Raw genomic sequence first — 19,833 nt, 5'->3', positions numbered from 1 at the left:
GCGCCGACCACTGCTGGGCCCGCGCGCGCGAGCCTACTTGCTGACGTGCCGGTTGACGGCCGGGCGGGCGGCGTGCGCGGCGCGCTCGCTGCCGGCGCGGGAGGCGCGCGGCAGGGTGGCGCCGGCCGGCGCGCTGTTCAGCCGCTCCAAGTCGCGGAGCAGTCGCACCGACGCCTCCTCAGCCGGCGACCGTTTGGCCTCGTCGGAGCTGAGACTGGTGGAGCTGGCCACCGGCGATGCGGCGTCGTCGCACGTCACCTGGAGGCCACGGCAGGGGAGAGGGCGCCGTCAGCTAGCAGGGCTCACCTGGGCCGGCGCGCTGTCAGACAGCTGACGGCGCGCCGGTCGGCCGCCGTATAGGCTGACCCGCAAGACAATGCACAGACAGCTTGTCAGTCGGCCGCAATTCATCAGTTATGGCTGAAAAGATGATGGGGGAGGCACGTGACGCAGACTCAACACCTCCCGGCGCTAAATTGCGCATCATCTTACATCGAGTCGCTGCCGCGCGCCGCATGCTGACGCCAATGGGCAGATATCGGTAACTGAACCCGTCTGCCAACCCCGCCGGGAATCTCTTTTGCATGAGCACTCGGCGAGTCGGGCGGTGCCGGAAGGGGCCTCAAGGATGCTGACGTGATGGTCGAGGCTGCGCATGACGTCAGCGACTCGAGAAAATAAACAGGATTTGGCATCCCCAAGATAATTAAGAAAAAAGAAGACGAAGCATTGGGGAAATTGGACGGTTCCTAATGTTCAAATATTTGACGGGTGTGTCAACAGCTGCCGTTAGCGGGCCCCATCGTTCAAGCCGGCCCTGTGGGCTTGCCAAAACATTGAAGTGGCTGTCCGTAACATACATTTCGCTTCCAATGGTGTTTGAAGCAATGTACATCCTGCATACATGATACCGGATTGATTCGGCAGTAACACGCCTTCGATTGCAGTCTGGGGGTCTTGGTGGTTGAGACAGTTTACATTCTACATACCACAATATTGAATTGCTACGGCAGCATAACGGCCTTAACTGCGGTTAAGAGCGGGGGGGGGGGGGTCTTCTTCATCGACTGGCTGGACGGACCTGAAGCTGGTTCACAGTGCAAGTGCGAACCCAACGGTGTCATGCTAACGCAACCGAATCGTTCCACACACACCAATAATCCCCCCCCCCAAAAAAAAGAGTTATGACTAGCATTCCAAATCAGCCGAGCTTTCAGGGCAGCTCCATCTCTGCCCGGGGAGTCGCTGAGCCCACCTCGACCGTGCCGCGGCCGGTCCAGCGACACCACTGCTGGTCAAGCTATGATCCCTACCGATCTAGCTATGATCCTTGTCGATCCGGCCATGATCCTTGCTGGTCCAGGTATGATTACTGCCGATCTAGCTATGGTTCCTTCTGATCCAGCCATGATCCCTGCTGATCGAGCCATGATCCTTGCCGGCCCAGCTATGATTCCTGCCAACCAAGCCATGATCCCTACCGACCCAACTGTCATCCCTACCGACCCAGCTATGATCCCTGCGGACCCAGCTATGAGCTCGGCCGACCCAGCCGTCACTCCTGCTGACCCAGCTATGATCCGTGCCGACCCAGCTATGATCCCTGCCGACCCAGCTATGAGCCCGGCCGACCCAGCCGTCACTCCTGCTGACCCAGCTATGATCCCTGCCGACCCAGCTATGATCCCTGCCATCGTCATCCCTGCCGACTCAGCCGTCACCCCTGCCGACCCAGATATGATCCCCGCCGACTCAGCCATGATCCCCCGCCGACCCAGCTGTCACCCTGCTGACCCAGCTATGATCCCTGCCGACCCAGCTATGATCCCTGCCGACCCAGCTATGATCCCCGCCGACCCAGCCGTCACTCCTGCTGACCCAGCTATGATCCCTGCCGACCCAGCCGTCACCCCTGCCGGTCTAGCAATGATTCCTGCCATCGCCATCCCTGCCGACTCAGCCGTCACCCCTGCCGCCCCAGCTGTCACCCCTACCGACCCAGCTATGATTCTTGCTGACCCGGCTGTCACCCTGCTGACCCAGCTGTCACCCCTACCGACCCAGCTATGACCCCTGACAGCCCAGCTATGATCCCTACCAACCCAGCCATCACCCCTGTTGACCCAGCTATGATCCTTGCTGACCCAGCTGTCACTCCTGCTGACCCAGTTGTCATCCCTACCGACCCAGCTATGACCCCTGCCGACACAGCTATGATCTCTGCCGGCCCAGCCGTCACCCCTGCTGACATAGCTATGATCCCTACCAACCCAGCCATCACCCCTGTTGACCCAGCTATGATCCTTGCTGACCCAGCTGTCACTCCTGCTGACCCAGCTGTCATCCCTATCGACCCAGCTATGACCCCTGCCGACCAAGCTATGATCTCTGCCGGCCCAGCCGTCACCGCTGCCGGTCCAGCTATGATCACTGTCGACCCAGCCGTCACCCCTGCCAACCCAGCTACGATCTCTTCCGATCCAACCATCACCCCTGCCGACACAGCTATGGCCGCTGCCGACCCAACCGTCACCCCTGCCGACCTTGTCCCGGACGGCGTCGCGCTCCTCGATGACCTGCAGCTCGCCGACCAGCAGCTGCACGTGGTCGAGCAGCTCGCGGTTGTGCAGCAGCAGCTGGTGTGCGCGCGCCTGCGCCTCCAGCCGGGCGGCCGTCTCGGCCTGCAGCTGATCCCGCACCAGGTGCACCTGAGCCAGCGCCGCCTGCGTCTGCTGCTGCTGCTGCACCAGCCGCTCCCGCATCAGCTGCAGCACGGCCGCGGGGGTCAGGGTCACCGCGGCCCTGACGGCATCGGCTCGCGGGAGTGAACGATCGCTTGTTGACAGACGCAACTGGCGGCTGATTGATGCGTCTGACTGCAGCTGACAGGTCGGGGTAAGGCAGTGTGGGTGGGGTGTGATTGATGCCAGGTTAAAGGGCGCGCAGCTGACGGGCGGCCGCTCTTCAGACAAGCTAAGTGGTGTGAATTCATGCTTTAAGGCATGATGACTTAGCTTTACTAAACGCTCACTTAAAGTGCCGTTGAATCAGCAGCACGTGTGTATTAGGCGATTCAGCTCGATTTAAGTCATCTGCAAGCTGATCACCGGGCTGCCCCCGTCTGACTCGCCTGCAGCTGGTGGTAGAGTGAGGACGAGCCCGTCAGCCGGTGGGAGGACTCGAGCGTCAGCTCGGGCCCGCAGGAGAGCGCGTCGGGCGAGAGGGTGGCCGAGCGGCGCGCGTCCACCGGGCTGGCCGGCACGCTGAGCGCCTCCAGCAGCAGGTGCCGGCGCTCGGCGGCCAGCGCCGGCAGCCGCAGCGGCTCCAGCAGCCGGCGCTCGGCCGGCGAGGCCGAGAGCCGGTCGCGCCGCGCCGGCCGCGTCCGGCCGTCCGGCGAAGCGCGCGCGCTCGGCGGCGGTTCGCGGCCGCTCCGAGGGCGACTTGGGCGGCTTGCGCGCCTCCGGCGCTGGCTCGGCCGCCAGCGGGAACGGCACCGTCTCCACGCTGGGCTGCTCAGAGGAGGTGTCGGTCGGCGCTGCCGGCGGGGGGAGGGGGAGGGGTCAGCGCGCCGGCGGGAGACCGCGCCGGCGGCGACGAAGGCTGAGGTCTTCTCGGCTGGAAACAGTCGAAGCCAAAGTAAATGTAAAAAGCGCGCCGAAACGCATGATTTGTTGGCAGGGTATTTTGGTGTGGATGTGGCGCGACGCCAGAGTAACCAATTGCCTTCCTCTCGCAGATGAGATGTGAGACGCGATTTAATACCCCCATGCATCTCACCCCACTCTGGCAGCGTCCTGAAAATCCGACACGGCCAGGCCCGACGCCTCCGCACGCTCGCCGAATCAGTTTGTCAAATGCAACGTAAACACCGAGTGGCGGCGCTCGTGGCCCCGTCTGGACGGGTCTAGTCTGAGGAGCTGGCGCCGGGCCTCGGCCACCCACGCGCCGTCTGCGCTGGTGGCGCCTCTCGCCACGTGCGCCTGGACGCAGCCGCCGCCCGGTTCTGAGGCGCTACCGGGACATGAAGGCGGCCAGCCGGCGCCGCCGGCGTCATGTGATAGCCATTGTTTGACGTCACCGGCAGGCAGAAATACGGCTCGAGCCGGCCGCCCTGCCAAGAGTCTGTCCGTGTCTTCTCCGGGGACGGGCGGGTGTGGAGTTGAACTGTATGCCAGGGCTCAGCGATTGGCAACTTCGGAAGAACGAGGCTAGCAGAAGCGGCTAAAACAAGATATTCCCGGGAGAGACAGAGAGTGTTCACTCTTCCGAGAAATTACTGTGGTTGGTCCCCAAGAAAAGCCGAAGGCGGCCGGTTGCGTTACCGGTGATGACCAGTGAGACGCAGCGTCGGATCCATAGGTGGCGGGAGAAGGGGTGGGGCACGGGACCATGGGCCCTTTGGGCTCCGGAGAGATCATACCGGCCGAACAGACACAACTTTTTAACATAAAATGCATCAAAATTCGACACCTTTGGGCTTCCATTCACCCATGAACAGTCGCAGGCAAAAGTAAAGGCCCCATGATCATACGAAAGTAATTATTCGCTGATTTAGAGGGTGGTGATTGGGAAGGTTTCAAGGCCCATTACGCTATCCAGAGACCCTGCGCTGTTGTTGGGTTCCTATATCGCCACTCGCCGGATCAATCCCGCCACAGAAGAGCCACGTTACCTTCAATTCGTTCGCATTTGCTCGGAGGGCCCTACACCGCTGTTGGGGCCTCTTATGTGAGCCTGCCGAGGCGCCCTCGATCGATCAAGGGCCCTAAATTATTCCCCGAATTCTCCTCATTCATCCGAAGGGCTTTGCACGCTATTACCGGGGGTCACATTTGTAAGCCTTTCGGGGTACTCTCGGTTGCTCAGGGGCCCTTCACATTGCTCCCAGGCTCTTCCCATTGTCTCGGAGGGCTCTATGGTGTTGCTGGGACCCACAGAAATTAAGATATTGAAGCACTTTATGCTCAGGGGTCCTCTTCAATAACCTAGCGCTCTTTCCATTTCAAATAATTTGTGAACAATCTTACAGTCTTGTTGGGGCTCTTACTGTTGACTTGCTCGGATTCTCTTCATCGCCTAGGGGTCATCACTTTAGTCTCAGGCACTTCCTATTCACTCGGAGGGCCCAGTGATGTTGTCGGGAACTCTACAGTCATCTGTTAAGGCAGTCTCGGCCGCCCAAGGGCATTAATTCATGTACATTGATCTTGGGTTGTTTCCGTTTGCTCGGAGAGCCCTGCGCCCCAGCCGGGGCCCTAGATGTTAACCAGCCCGGGCACTTCCAGCCATCTCGGGGCCCATCACATTGGTCTTAGGTTTTTCGTCTGGTTGAATGGCCCTGCACCGTTGATGAGAGCCTCTTTGTTGACCTGCCGCGGCTTTCTCGACTGCCCGATCGCTCAGGTACCGTCTATTGGTTTTGGGTTTTGCCCACTTCACCGGACGGCGTACGCTGTTGGCGGGAAACGGCGTACGCTGTTGGCGTACGCTGAGATACTCTCGATCGCTCCGGACCCCTCCTCATGAAGTCGCAGACCCTCCGAAGAAGTCGACGGGTCTTACTCCGTCGCCGAAAGCCCCACATATGTTTGCGAGCGCCAGGGCGTTTTGCCCGCTCGAGTGTACAGGCCTGGCTAGATTGCTTCATGTACACAGGTCAGAGACCTGCACGATGACGGTTTTTCTCCCTGGAGCCTTGACTTTAGAGCGGCAGTCGGACATTCGCCGATGAATTTTGTGCCCGATCGCATAAGGCAATTTCACGCGCCACTGACGCCGTTTACTTCTGACACTGATTATACTTGCATATCACGTCCTTAAACACATTTTGAAAACAAAGGTATTTTGTATTTCTTCGTTTCAGTGGAAGCAAACATTTGCATGAGTCACCAGCCGTCAGCTGATCACATCAGCTAGCGGGCTAAACACAAAAAAACAAAACAAAACAGAAACGGCTAGCCATAGCTAGCCTGGAATCAAGAGTCGTGCTTGCTTTTGATGGTATTTACCAGCCAACTTCAGCTCATTTTGTCATATATTCTCCGAAATAATCGTACTCAAAACAACAAAATTGCTCTGCTCTGCTGCATGCTGTGAAGAAAATTAGCGCGCTCCACGTAGGTGCAATGTTATGCACGCTCCAGGTTAGGCACAAACGTACCATGCCTGGTTTCCCGACTGCGCACAATGTTTCCGTCTAACGAAAAGTGTACATAACAATCTAACATATCATCAATCTTAAGAAAGATTGGGCTGGGATCCAAATTCCGCAGGGGTCATGCTGTTGTGCCCCGCACCCCCCCCCCCCTCCCCCTCCCTCCTCCGGCCATCCTGACGAAATCATGGATCCTGCACTGGTAAGACGCAGGTGGCTTAAGGCTTTCACTGAGGGCCCAAAAAGGCTCACTGACCCATGCAAAATAGCACATGGTAACCTTCACTTCGCCATGAATCTCTTTCAATGGCATTGTATTTGCATAAACATGGTGGCTAGAAATAATTGCAATTCCATTGTAGGCGACCAAAAGATTGTAGACTTTCGTGGTGACTGTTACGAGTAGGTTTTAGGGTAAGACCGTCCAGAATTTAGCGAGCACTTATGCTTCGTCCAGTCCGACGCTGCCTAAGAACTCGCAAACGTGGCCCAACGCCGAGTACCTGCACTCCCGGTTCTCCTCGACGCTGAGGATCGGTGTCGGGATGGGCTTGGTGACCGGGGCCTGCGGCGGGCCCGTCTCCCCGGGCCTCCGGCGAGTTCGTCTCTCGCCGCCGGGGCCTGCGGCGAGTTCGTCTCCCGAGCCTGCGGCGAGTTCGTCTCCCGGCGCCGGGTCCTGCGGCGAGTTCGTCTCTCGGCGCCGGAGCCGGCGTGGCGCCGTCGCGTCTGCGGACGATCGACGCGATCGGGCTGCCAGCGTCTGTGCCGCGCCGCAGCCGGCGTCGCAGTGCCAACATCAACGCCGGCCGTATAGGATGGCCTCACCGGCATCGAACCTCGCCGGCCGAAACGACCGCCGCCGGCGCGGGCTGGCGCTGCGTCACCGCCGGCAGCGGCGGCTGCCCAGGCCTACCGGCAGCGGTGGCTCGCGCCGTCCCCCGGCGCAGACCGCACACGCTCGAGCCTGCCATCGCGTTCCGGGGCGGGCCGCGTCCAGCGGCCAGGCAAGTGGCAGCAGCCAACCACTGAGGCTCGGGCGCGCCAGCAGGATGAGCTGTAGCGGCAGACCGAGTGGCAGGTGTACGCGCCCCACGGCTGGAGCTGCAGATGTGGGGGCGAGTGGGTAGACGTCTCGGCGATGCGTCAGTGACACCGGAGAACGGTCTAGAACGCTGTGTTTGTTACCCCGCCGCTCTCAAGCGGTGCGGCGGAGGCTCCGGTAGCCTGCCACGCCGGCCGGGGTGTGGACGGCCGCCAGCTGTGTCCGACTCATCGGAGCTGCTCAGCAGCGGCGGCGCGCCCGGCTCGCCGCCTCTGGCCGCGCCTGCGGCTGTCTGGCGGGCTGGGGCCGCCGGGGCCGCCGCCGCTGCCGGCAGGGCCGACGCCGCCACGGCAGCCACGTGGGCGGCGGAGCATTCCGACCGCGCCGGCCGGGCCAGCGGCCTGCCAGGGACAGCAGCCGACCAGACGGACCGCGGCGCCGTTAGGCCCGGTGTGCCGTGTGCGGCCGGCGGACCCGGCGGACCCGGAGGCGGGGTCGCATCCCTGGCCGGGAGCGTGGTCGCCTAACGGGTCGGAGGTGGCGCCCTCGCAGACAGTGCGTGAGGTCAGGGTGCGGGGCTGCGGGGATGTACAGCCGTCCCACATTACGGGCGTCATTCTTGCCAACGTTGGTGATTTTGTGAGGAAAGACACGTTGCCCTTGGAGTATGCGCTCCAGATTCCTGCTGTTTGGCGTGATGCTTTGTGGGTCGATATTCCGTGTGGCTGCTGGGTTTTGTTGCCAGACTTCAGGCACGCCGTAAATTATTCCAGATGATTATGGGCTGCTGATGTCACTGTCAAACATCCTAAACGTACACCCCAAGCCGCGTATAACCGTATTCGGCTTTTCCTGAAATATTTGGAGAATGATATAAATAACGGGGAAAATAAAAGTAAATTCGGCTTTTCCCGGGATATGGCTTATCACGTACATTTTTTTCGTTTGTTGTATGCCGTCGCAATACCCCATTGGCTTGCATAGTGAAAGCAGCGACTGTGGGATTGGAGGAGTTCATCTGCTGGCATCCCAATGAACTAAACCCCTTTCCTCTCGCAGAATGCATAGCATACCAACGCACGCGCATGCAGTGCGTTATGGCTGTAGTGCGCCGCCGCATGCTTTGAACGGCACAGCCAGGGCCCGTATTTTTATACGTGAACTGGGCGGCATTAACCTTTTGGCGACAGCTCACACCCGACCAGGTTACTGAAAAATGCATGCGTTCTGAATGGAGCTAAGCATTTTGAGATAAGACAGCCGTTTTTAACTACAGAAAAGAGAGCGAAAATGAGCGCGGAACCGTCTTTAAAATGTTGGATAGGTTTCGGCTTCTATCAGCTGGGCTTTGATTGGCGTAGACGTGTTCCCAAATTTGAGCGGGGATTTGACCAACATGTGCTTTTCGTGCTTGTTACAGTTCTGTCGTATTTCGTTCTGATTGGTTGCTGTTCATGATCAGCTCCGACTACAAGCAAGACAGGCCAGGTTATCTGCGTAATATGAGTAATATGCGTTATCACAAAATGCGGTGAATGCAAGTGACGATTCAGCTCAGATTGCATAGTTGTGCATATAATGAGCATGGCATCGCGCAAGGGACATGCATCTAGAAGTGGGATAATTCCTATAAGCCTGTGGTCTATTGGTCTCGTTTCACACTGCCTCCGGTGACGACGAATCCTCTCGGAGGAGGTCTAGGCAAAAGGATCTGTCCCGCGATTCTTTTTCTATGCAGCGTCATAATGTGAATGCTAGATTTTATGGGTAAGGAGTTTAGCTAACCACTCCAACGGCCCTCTCTAACATTTTTCTTTCTCACATGGCGGGGCAGACGATGGGGCAGCTTCGCACGTGTTCCCCTGCCTCGCTTCCACCGCCCGTGCTTGTTCCCTGTGACTAGCTCGTGACGCGCTGTCGAACAGTCCGCTTCACAGCGCAGCGTATCACGGTCTGTTCAAAGCATCACTGGTGCCAGTCTCTATTATATATATATATATATATATATATATATATATATATATATATACCTGTCTATTATTACCAAACACGCACAATTTGCTGGACACTGGATCTTTTTGGACACGAACACCCTATAAAAGTCGTGAACAATTACCGTAAGCCTCCCTTGCACGCCTGCGTGTCGGAGGCCTAGACCGACGTAGTCGCGTCATCCCGACTTTTGCGACGGTTCTTATTCACAGTTTCTACGCGTCCCAAGCAGTGGACGCTCTTTACACACACCTGTAGTTTTAGCTCAATCATCGTGCACTCCTACTTCATTTTCGGTGAGAGCGGTCAAATCACTCGTGTCAAGTCTTGAAGACCTTCTCCATACAGGGGCGTACACGGGGCTTCAACATAGGGGCAGGAAAGGGGGAGGAGAGAAGGGTGCAGTCAAAATTTAAGACAGGAGTGGCTGCCATGAAATACAAGGGATGGGGGGTGTTTTTTACTAGCGAGTCCCAGTTTTTATGAGTTCCATGAGCGGTACCTACGCCCTGTGAACAGACACACAAACTTTACAAACGCTGATGGGTACAGTACGTGGCGTATCAGTGAGATATCCGCGGCGGCTTGCCCTGGTGTCCGAAACAATTGTTGCAGCTGCACATCGAACAAATTCACGCGGCTATCCACTAGTCTTGTTACTTACAGCTGTTTGGCTCTACATATCGCTGCCAATGATAAAGTCTTCGGTATTTGAAGCCAAAATAGTCTTCCTGCCCACCAGATCCCAGAATAATATTTATCGGTCTCGTGATGAAAAACTGAGCTCGGACATGACGAAAGGGCGTCTAAAACCGCACCAGCCTCTCCCTTCGTTCCGTGGATACGATGGGGGAAGGGGGCACAACTAAAAAATTACCGCTGAGAACCGATTTCAGCGCGTTGCAGGCGCGTAAAACTTATTGGTGCCGTAAAAGAGCACCGGATGCTCCCGATCTTATCTTTACGTGACAATCAGAAGTGTTCAACTGTCAACAGTTAGTCACGTGCAGATTATACATCCTATGACTTCGGTCCGGGGACACGTGCCTGCACTTTTGTGCGCGTGCGCCACTTTCTCTGTGCAGTGTTTGACGCCTGTACCAGTTCATGAGGCTAAACTTACGCCTCTACCGTAGAGTCCAAAGCGGCAAAAACAAATGCGATAGCTCACCACCTGCTGAGGGCGCTTCTAAATTCACTCAAGTGATTCCTGAATGGGCACAAAACATATTTGAAATACTTCCATAGTCATGCAGTGCGGACTGATAACAGCAGAATGCTCATGGCCAACAAAACCAGCCCGACCTTTTATAATAACGTGTGTAAATGAGCCCCTGTATAATTCAAAGGGCGGTATGTCCTCTGTTCTCGGTCGGCTATCACCGCATCGCAGTTTCTTTTGCAAACCGGAGATGTCAAGTCAGCCATGTTGTCTCCACTTCCGTCGTTGTATTCCTGACTGCCTTACTGTCACAATGTTTCAAAGCGCGCAGTTCCAGTCTGACCCACCATTCATTGCTTGTTTATTACTCACTGCTGCTACATCTCCGATAGCGTCAGGTATCACTCAAGAAGCGATCTACACATCTGATCTCCACTATATATATATATATATATATATATATATATATATATATATACATATATGGGGGTGCCAATATCCGCCGTAGTTCTCGCAAGAAAATGGACATTTTTCCGACGGCTTGACTAACGCTCAACTTGCTTCACCGCGTACACGGGTAATGGTTATCATGTGAGATTGAAAATAGACTTTCCCACCAGTGCCAAGCTCTCAGCCATCCTTGCATCCGGCACGCATTTGTTCTCCTCACGCTCGTACAAGCGTAATTTGACAATTTCAGGCTCTTGCTGCGCTCTTTTTGACATAGACACATGACAATAAAGAAAAGACAACACGAAACAACCGCAAATTTTCGGGATGGTTTATGGTATGGAAGCCTCGACTGAAAAAGGAGCTATATAGATAAATAAAGCTGTGGACGTCCATATTGTAGCCAGCCTCATTCTGCAATCTACGGGATCTAGCCCTGGTTCTTACAAAGATTGTTCGTTTCTAATTAAAAACAGGCCGAAAATGAAAGCTCTGTGCAACTATCAGCATCCCTGCAGGATTGGCGAAATGTGCAGATATCCCTTTCATGAAAACCAGAGTTCGCCTGGTCTGAATCCCCCAGCTTGATTTGCCTTTAAAACAAGCTCGGGACAGAGCTGTGGCAAAATAGTGTTAAGTTTCACGGCAGCATGCTTTTAAGCCGCTACTTTGAACAAACTTGCCTTATTTCGCTGCTTTGCGTGAAAAGGCTGTATGGTATTATAACTTGTTCGACTACGATTGCACGTAATTACAGCCATCGGTCAAAGCTGCACGCATGACCGTGGTCGTCCGAATATATATATATATATATATATATATATATATATATATATATGTGTGTGTGTGTGTGTGCGTGTGTGTGTGTGTGTGTGTGTGTGTGTGTGTGTGTGTGTGTGTGTGTGTGTGTGTGTGTGTGTGTGTGTGTGTGTGTGTGTGTGTGTGTGTGTGTGTGTATGTGTGTGTGTGTGTGTGTGTGTGTGTGTGTGTGTGTGTGTGTGTGTGTGTGTGTGTGTGTGTGTGTGTGTGTGTGTGTGTGTGTCCATATCCTATCATGACTGCTCATACGATTGCCATCAAAAGGTAGGACCACAGCTATACTCGCGTTTTTGGTTACATGCGGTAATGATCATGTGCACGACGGCAAAACTGCTTGTAGGTCTTATTTCCTACATGATAGGTACGATAATTTCATGTGATTCACGATTATCATGCATCTTAAAATTACCGTTATAACCATTCAAGGGTAATCGTTTCTTTTAAATTATTTATCGCAGTGATTACAGTATGCTCAGCAGGCGTCACTATAACAATTACAATTCGCACGATTTCTTTGAGGCTATGCGCGCGAACACCAACTGGGTTCGACATACCATGACTGTTTTGATCATGTGTGCGTACACGACGTACATTCTGCAGGATGATCCGCACGTTGTGTGCACACATACGTCTACAATGTTACTGAATAGAAAGAAAGACATCATTATGACAAAAAAGATACCCTGTAACCAAAATGCCATAATTGCGTGGTCTATGTCTGCGTGCAGGTTCACAGAGTACCAAGATTTGCCGGCAACTGCCAGTGCTTAATGTAAAATTTCCGTTGCCAGAGTTGGAGCCTGGAGCACCATTACACATGGAGCCTGACGTCCCGGATCGGCAAAGGACATCTGTAAAGGCCTCCCGTATTCCACGCAGACCACTAGCGTGATCGCGTGGCTTAACTTCAGCCCCGGCATCCATTCCGAAGGGAGCCCACTGTTGCCGGCGGCGGGAGATGGGAGTCGTTCGCTCGCCGCGGCGGGAGATGGGAGTTGTTCGCTCGCCGCGGCGGGAGATGGGAGTTGTTCGCTCGCCGCGGCAGGAGATGGGAGTTGTTCGCTCGCCGCGGCGGGAGATGGGAGTTGTTCGCTCGCCGCGGCGGGCCACAGTACCTGCCGGCGTCTTGGCGGCGTCCGTGCTGCTCGGCTCGCTGTCCGAGTCGGACGGGTGGCCGAGGCCGGCCGGCGGCGGCGCGGCGGCCGGCGCCGGCGCCGGCGCTGGGCCGGGCGGCGTCGGCGCCGCCGGCGGGGGCGGAGTCGTCTGGTCCGTCAGGCCGGTCTCGAGGCTGTGGCACACTTCGAACGCCTGGCCCACGGTCCGGACCACCTCCAGCGCCTGACTCTGGCGGCGCAATGGACGTGGGTTAGCTGCGGGCATGCAAGGAACTGATGGACGAGAGTCAGTAGAGGACCTGAAGGGAGGAAATGGACACGCATCACCTGCGAACCTGCTGAAACATATGGACACAAGTCAGCAGCGGACCGGTACGGACAGATGGACACGTGCCAGGAGGTGATCAGTACGGGGATAAATGGATACGGGTCAACAGCAAAAATGAAAACGGACGGCGAGGATCAGCAACTTTGCTGACAGTGAACCGACATGCTGCGAGAACGAAATGCGAGAACGCGGGAACGCGAGAACGAATGGGACAATGCGACCTTCCGCAGCAGACGTCTGGTATGCAGTGAAGATAAGACCAGGCTGTTTCACGTTATCATGTATGTCTTCACCCAACCCTTCTACAGAACAGCAGCACCAATTAATGTATTTACATGCTGGATGTGAGGGCTTTCTTTTAACCAGCGTGATTCTCAACAATCAGATCAAGACGTGTTTTGTTTACCCTTGATTTTGATGAGACAGGAAAGAGGAGGCATGTCGGGTCGGTTCCAACATTCATTTATAACCACCAAACCATTATTCTAGATCTCCGCGCGGACCTGTCCACACCATCACAGCAGGTGCGGCCCCGAGGTCGTATCCACAGCGTCAAAGCAGCCGCGAGGCCCCGGGGCCGGTCGGCGGCGCGCCGACAGCCTGCTGAGGCCCGCTTTGGGCAGAGCGCTGGCAGGGAGGCGGCGGCGGCCGCCTGGCCCGCGGCGTGGCGCGTGGCTTTGTTGGCTGCCACTGTGAGCCGTGTTGTGCTGTGACGATCTCGGTGACACGTCGGCGGCCGGCCGGGCCGCGTTCTGGGCCAAACGGCGAATTTGGCGCGGTCGGCACGCGCCACTTGGCGAGCCGTGGCGTCGCACAACGCCCGGACAAACGCGGACGAGGCGTCTGCCAGGCGACGGCAGGAGGCCTCGCACCACGTCGCCAGGATTTGACCTGCCAGCGAATCTGAGGGGCTCCACGCGTGCCGCCAGGGTCCCGTCTGCCAGAGGACCGGAGGGGGCTCCACGGGCGCCGCCAGGGTTCCGTCTGCCAGAGGACCAGAGGGGGCTCCACGGGCGCCGCCAGGGTCCCGCCTGCCAGAGGACCGGAGGGGGCTCCACGGGCGCCGCCAGGGTTCCGTCTGCCAGAGGGCCAGAGGGGGCTCCACGGGCGCCGCCAGGGTTCCGTCTGCCAACGCACCTGAGAAGGGCTGCAGGTGTCTCCAAGCCTTCGTATACTGGCGTTCCTGAGGGTAGTTCATAGGCGTCGCCAGAGTTCCACCTGCCAATGGCTAAAGCTCTCCGCTGTACTGTGAGACTGGTTGGTCGATAGACGCAGGTCTGTACAGCTGGTCCGCCTCCAAAGCCAGGATTTCCGCTCCTTTTCCATTCGCCTAACTCCGCGTACATCCAGCGGTGGACAACACCCCCCCCCCCCCCTCCCGTGTTGCCCGTTTGGGTACCTTTAGACTCAGGGAAGATACCAAGGAGATCTTACGGCGTTTACTTGTCAGACATAATGAAATAAAAGCAACTAAGGGTGTACCATATTTTCTTTGGCAGTTCCATCAGGCGTATAACTGCCGGCACATAATTTTCGCTCTGTGCCTTGCTGTCGTAAAGGCGGTGTCATGCTCGCTTCACGCGTATGACTATTGGAGGACAATGTCAATTGCACGTTGCGCTTTTATCATGCAGTCGCAGGGGTGTTTATTCCTATAGTTGGGAGGGGGGAGGGCCCCTCACCCACCAACTTGGGCCTCAGGTCCCCCAACTTTGGGAGAAAGTTGCAAAATCCGGGAAGAAACCTGTTTGTTGGCATATTTTGGCGTAGGGTGGGCCATTTTTCACTGACTAGTCCCGCGTCCAAACTCATTCTGCGAAACTACGCCTCTGTGCAATCGGCACTGGTGTGACTCGTGAGAACGCTTGTGATAAGCAGATTTCTACCTAGGCGTCTGGTTTTGGGTCTTCTACGCGTTTGTTTTTATCGTGCAACAGCTCCTACGCACAATCTAAAAAAGGGCATTTATTATAGAGCATTTATTGCGAAACAAACGTCGCCCTGGCGAAGTCCCCATGCCGTCGAGGCTAGCGCGCCATTGATGCTGAACCATGTGGGAGTCCTCCAGTCGTCAACCGTCGTGTAGCGTTGGCATCGCTGCTTTTTCTGTCGTTGTTATCGTCTGCCAATGACGAAGCGTACTGCCCTGCCAACCCTCGGACCTCTCCACGATCATATACTTCCTGGGTGCTTGTCAAAGCGGTATGCTATCTGGAGTGAATGTGGGAGAAAGTGTTTGTTGAGCTTTCGGCGTGAAAAAAGCCCACTTCGAACAGTTTGTTTTCAGCGCGTGGGTAGTTACACTCTTCGGCCGGTTTGCTACTATTCGGTGGGGCAGAGAGCTCGGCCGTCTCCTGAATCACCCGGGAGGGGAAAAGTCTCCCGCTGCGGGAATGGATCACGCGGTTGGACGAATGATCAATATTTCGGAACATGTCGGAAGCTGCTCCACCTCACAGAACGGGCGATCCTGCTCACACAAACGCAAATATGTCTGGTAGTAATATCTTCTTTCTTTTCAGATTCTAAGCCAAAGGCTGCAGTGCGCCGTCGTTCCAAAGCCCACCGTCTTTCCGGACCGCGGTTCGTTAGCCCACTGTGACAACAAGCTCTTTGTCAGAAGAAAAGCGTGGTTGTCTAAGTAAGGTTCGAAGTCATAAGTGTGACGCTCAATAAGTAACGCATATAACTAACTGTAATTTATCAATATGTCACATGCGCGCCCGCTGTTAGCGCGCACTAAGCTGAATTCGACCCTCCAGAGAACAGCAGGTGTCATGGCGCGGAAGGGAGGCGTACATCTAACCTTCATACACTGATACCATTCATTATGAGCATCATTGTACTGTTTCAATGTCTAAGCTCGTCTTAAGTATGTGCCATAGAAAGCGCCGTTACAGCAACCATTGACCGTTGACGGGATAGTTCAGAGTAAGTCTTAAATCAGAGCCGCAAATAAATCGGAGCCACAACCTACTTGCGATTAAGGAAGTAATAGGGGCGCAAGGCCATTTCGCCAAAAGCTTACGTCGAAGACACACACAATGACGTTTGCATTCCAAATAAAATACCTGCGGACTGGCGACTATCATCACCCACCCAAACATTCGACAACGTCCTCCTGCGAGCCTCTGACAACCGGAGACGGACGGCGTCTCTGCCGCTCCCAAAGCCGTCGCGCGGCCCGCCGCGGGCCGGCGCTCCTCTCCGCGCCCACCCTGCTCACCTCCAGCGAGACGTCGTCCAGGCTGCCGGCGCCCACGACGGCACCGTTAGCGATCACGTCCAGCGACACGGCGGCGTCGACCGGCGGCGGCGACTCGTGGCCGGCGGCGTCGGCCGCGTCGCGGCGCGCCTCGCCCTCGGGCCGGCCGGGCTTGATGATGGGCCGGTCGGCGCGGCCGTCGGCGCGCACCGGCCGCTCGCGCGCCTGCCGGTACTTGTCGCGGCCGACAATCTCCGGGTCGCGGAACGAGAGCTTCTTGCGCGGCCGCTGCGGCTCGCGGCCCGCCTTGGGCTCGGGCTCGGGCTCGGCGCCCATGTTACGCGTCATCACGTCGCCGTCCGCCGGGCGTCTGGCCGTCTCGAGCATCGGTCACTGGGCGGCGGCCGGCGCGCGGCCCGCTCGGCACTGGGCGCCGCTCGCGCTCGCGCCGCCCCGAGTCACTGGCGGCGCGGTCGGGCGCGGCGGCGGGCGCGCGGCGCCGGCCGACATGCTGGCGGCGGCGCGGCCTGTGCCAGACGCTGCTTACTAGCGGCGGCGGCGGCGGCGGGCGGCGGCGGCCGGTTGCCGCTGGAGCACCGCCAGCCAGCCGCGTCACGGTCAACGGTCAGCCGACGGCGGACGGGCCCCACTCGGTCCCTCGTCTCGCCCGGCGACGCTCCGTCCCGTGAGAAACGCACTCTTTCGTGAATGGGGCATTAAGCGGCCTTGTTCGACACCAGATGCGGGGCTTGGGGGAGACGCATGTTTTGCGAAGTTCTGGTTCAGGAATTAAGTCGCTGTGTCTCCTCTCGGTTGACATTAGCAGGGGATTTTAGGTTTGCCAGTTGTGTTACAGTGATTCGGTGCATCAACCATTTTCTTAGTTGCATACCTGCCTACCTATGTAGACCTACGAAGACATTGCATATTCTGGTGATTTTTGTGATTCCCTTCTTTTAACCAAGCGTTTGATCATAACGACGCACTATTGCTGCAAAGTTTGTCTTAAGCATAGTGGGCTTCCAGAATACCTGAATAACCTGCCGCCTTGCACTTCGACACTTGGGACATCTGATGTAACACAGGACCGTAAGACAAGGCATGCAATGCACAGCTGATGGTCTCACAAATTTCCTGCGTTGGTCTCAGGGGGTAGCGAAATTCTCAGAATAGAGCTTTCACCCCATTCCAGTCAGAAGCCGTCAAAGAAGAAAACAATTACGCCAGGCTCAATCTCATTAAGCATACGTGTTGCTCGTTGGAAACCAAATTTGCTTCGTTCATTGTATGTCTTATTTCTGCCCGAAGGCCCGGGCTGCACCCATGCCCGTGAACATTTATCAAGTTTCTCCGAAACGGTTCGGAGCGGATTGCTGCAATTTTCTGATGTGTTTTAAAAACTTTCTTACGCAATGAGTCAAAATTTTGGGCATGCACGCAATGTGTAGGTATGGTTCCAGGGCCTGGTATTGCGAGGGAACTCTGGTGAAATCGCCGATGAAAAATTCACTACAATACAGCAATCTTGATCTCATTCTTTATAGATCTGCCATGGTTGCGCCAAAATCGGTCGATAAACGCGACAACAATGTTGGATAAAGTATGCGTCACAAATTGGCGCTCCCTGGTTCCATTATTGGAAATTTTGAAATCGTTCCGTGATGAAATGATGTAGAGACAAATCAAACGACGTGCTGTCTGCCATACATACCCCAACCGTCTCTGATATTTCAGAGAGAGGGGATAACAAGTGGAATATTTAAACTCGCCCCTAACTGAATTAGGGCGGAACCCGCCACGAATAGGAGCTTTTTTACTGTAACGAAAACTTCGATCATTTCTAGGCGTGCAAACTAAATCCTTCTGCACACAATACGTCCCAACGAAAGCGCTGCACCTCGATTCTTGCACTTTTTCTTGCACTTACCCGCAGCACCACACCGACGTGACAAGGCGTCGAATAGCGTTGCAGCATAACGTTGTAACATAACATTGTAATGTAGCATTGCAACACAGCGTTGCAGTGGAACTTTGAAAAGTACCGTTATAACGTAACATCATAACGGGAGGCTGTAACGTAGGATTGCAACGTAACTTTACAACGTAATGTTGTAACGCTGTGTTGTGTCAAAACGTTGTCGAATAACAATCCTAACCCAAATTACATACCGCCCAGTGGCAATGAGGAATGTTCTAGGGCGTCTATATTGGTCAGTATAGCCGCTACGGAGATTTTGGAAACACAGCGAAAATGCGATGAACATGAGGAAAGGACGGCTGTGATGCTGTGCGGCGAGCAATTTGAGCGGCTGAAGGCAATCGCTGAACCACTGATATCACATCCTGAAGGCAGTTGTCAGTATGCAATTTCAGCCTTTCGATCTCCGACCAACAGGGGCGGCCGCTTTATTCCGTCACTTGCTCCGTCAGGAGAAAATTACAGCCTGAGCCTATGATGAAAGACTGTAGCTAACGTTCTCATCAAGCGTTATAGGCACTGTCTCAAGGGTCCCATGTCCGCGCTGGGTTATATAAATGCACCCACCGGCAGGCGGAGCATAATAACACACGTTAAACTCTACAGCAGGTTTGTTTTTTTGACATTTAAGATGCTTTGGATCAGTGGTGGCCCTTGGACTAGCCCATAGTTTATTGATATACAGGGAACTGTAAGTGGCTGAGCTTTTCCCTAAGTTTTGTGTAGATGACAAAGTAAGCACTAAGAACGAAGATATAGGGATGCAGAGGTAAGACACCCCGTGGCGACAATTTGTATACCTGTCAGTCAGCGTTTGACAGAGAAAACAAACAGCCAGCGCAGTTTGTGATAAAGGCCGCCGAAACAGCCGACTTGCTCCAGGTCAGTGACGTCATCGCTCGGAACAGGTGACTGTTGCTGGGACATCCGTGGTCCGTCCTCCGCCTTCTGCCTCCGCGGGGGTGGGCAGGGCTGCCAGAGGAGGGCTTGATCGCAGCCGTCGCTTTGACGGCGCTATTCACGGGCGCCGGTCAAGAGCCCGAAAAGGTTACCAGTAGCTCTTTGGGACCTTAACCATAACATCTATAGATTCTCCATCAACAAACGCTTTTAAAACCCATGATAACCCACAAAAATACATTACTTGACCCGCAGGCCGAAAGCCCAGCGTTGTTAGATCTCAGAAGTCAGCCGTCCATTTTCTGACCACACAACTGGTGAGTCAGTCCCTAGTGTCTGCGCTCCGCACAACTGTCGAGTCAGTCGCTAACGCCTCCGCTCCGCACAGCTGCTGAGTCAGTCCCTTACGTCTCCGCTCCGCACAACTGCTGAGTCAGTCCCTAACGTCTCCGCTCCGCACAACTGCTGAGTCAGTCCCTAATGCCTGCGCTCTGCACAACTGCCGAGCCAGCCCCTAGCGTCTGCGCCCCGCACAACTGCCGAGCCAGTCCCTAGCGTCTGCGCCCCGCACAGCTGCCGAACCAGTCTCTAGCGTCTGCGCCCCGCACAACTGCCGAGGCAGTCCCTAGCGTCTGCGCCCCGCACAACTGCCGAGCCAGTCCCTAGCGTCTGCGCTCCGCACAACTGC

General features: G+C 55.8%; 1 protein-coding gene across 1 annotated transcript; it reads right to left on the bottom strand.

Annotated features, from left to right (window-relative positions):
- Nucleotides 1-15: 15 nt before the first annotated feature.
- Nucleotides 16-3,288, bottom strand: LOC119099941 (carboxyl-terminal PDZ ligand of neuronal nitric oxide synthase protein-like). Its single transcript, XM_037223034.1, has 3 exons — nt 3,131-3,288; nt 2,544-2,765; nt 16-258 (listed from the first exon to the last, which is right to left on the bottom strand). The coding sequence occupies exons 2-3, from the start codon at nt 2,760-2,762 to the stop codon at nt 34-36; spliced, it is 444 nt and encodes a 147-aa protein (XP_037078929.1). The 5' UTR covers nt 2,763-2,765; nt 3,131-3,288; the 3' UTR covers nt 16-33.
- Between the last annotated feature and the right edge of the window lie 16,545 nt (nt 3,289-19,833).

This window comes from Pollicipes pollicipes, unplaced genomic scaffold (assembly GCF_011947565.3).
Source record: "Pollicipes pollicipes isolate AB1234 unplaced genomic scaffold, Ppol_2.1 Scaffold_4881;HRSCAF=5763_pilon_pilon_pilon, whole genome shotgun sequence".
In the NCBI taxonomy this organism is placed as follows: domain Eukaryota; kingdom Metazoa; phylum Arthropoda; class Thecostraca; order Pollicipedomorpha; family Pollicipedidae; genus Pollicipes; species Pollicipes pollicipes.
Note: the sequence above shows the minus strand (reverse complement) of the source record. Positions and strands in the feature narration are given on the sequence as shown.

What these genes read in the sequence shown, in the direction of transcription:
- LOC119099941 (XM_037223034.1), bottom strand. Translation starts at nt 2,762, where the DNA reads ATGCGGGAGCGGCTGGTGCAGCAGCAGCAGCAGACGCAGGCGGCGCTG. An exon ending in GCGACGCCGTCCGGGACAAG is followed by an intron (nt 259 to 2,543) that starts GTCGGCAGGGGT and finishes CGTGGCCTCCAG; the next exon opens with GTGACGTGCGACGACGCCGC.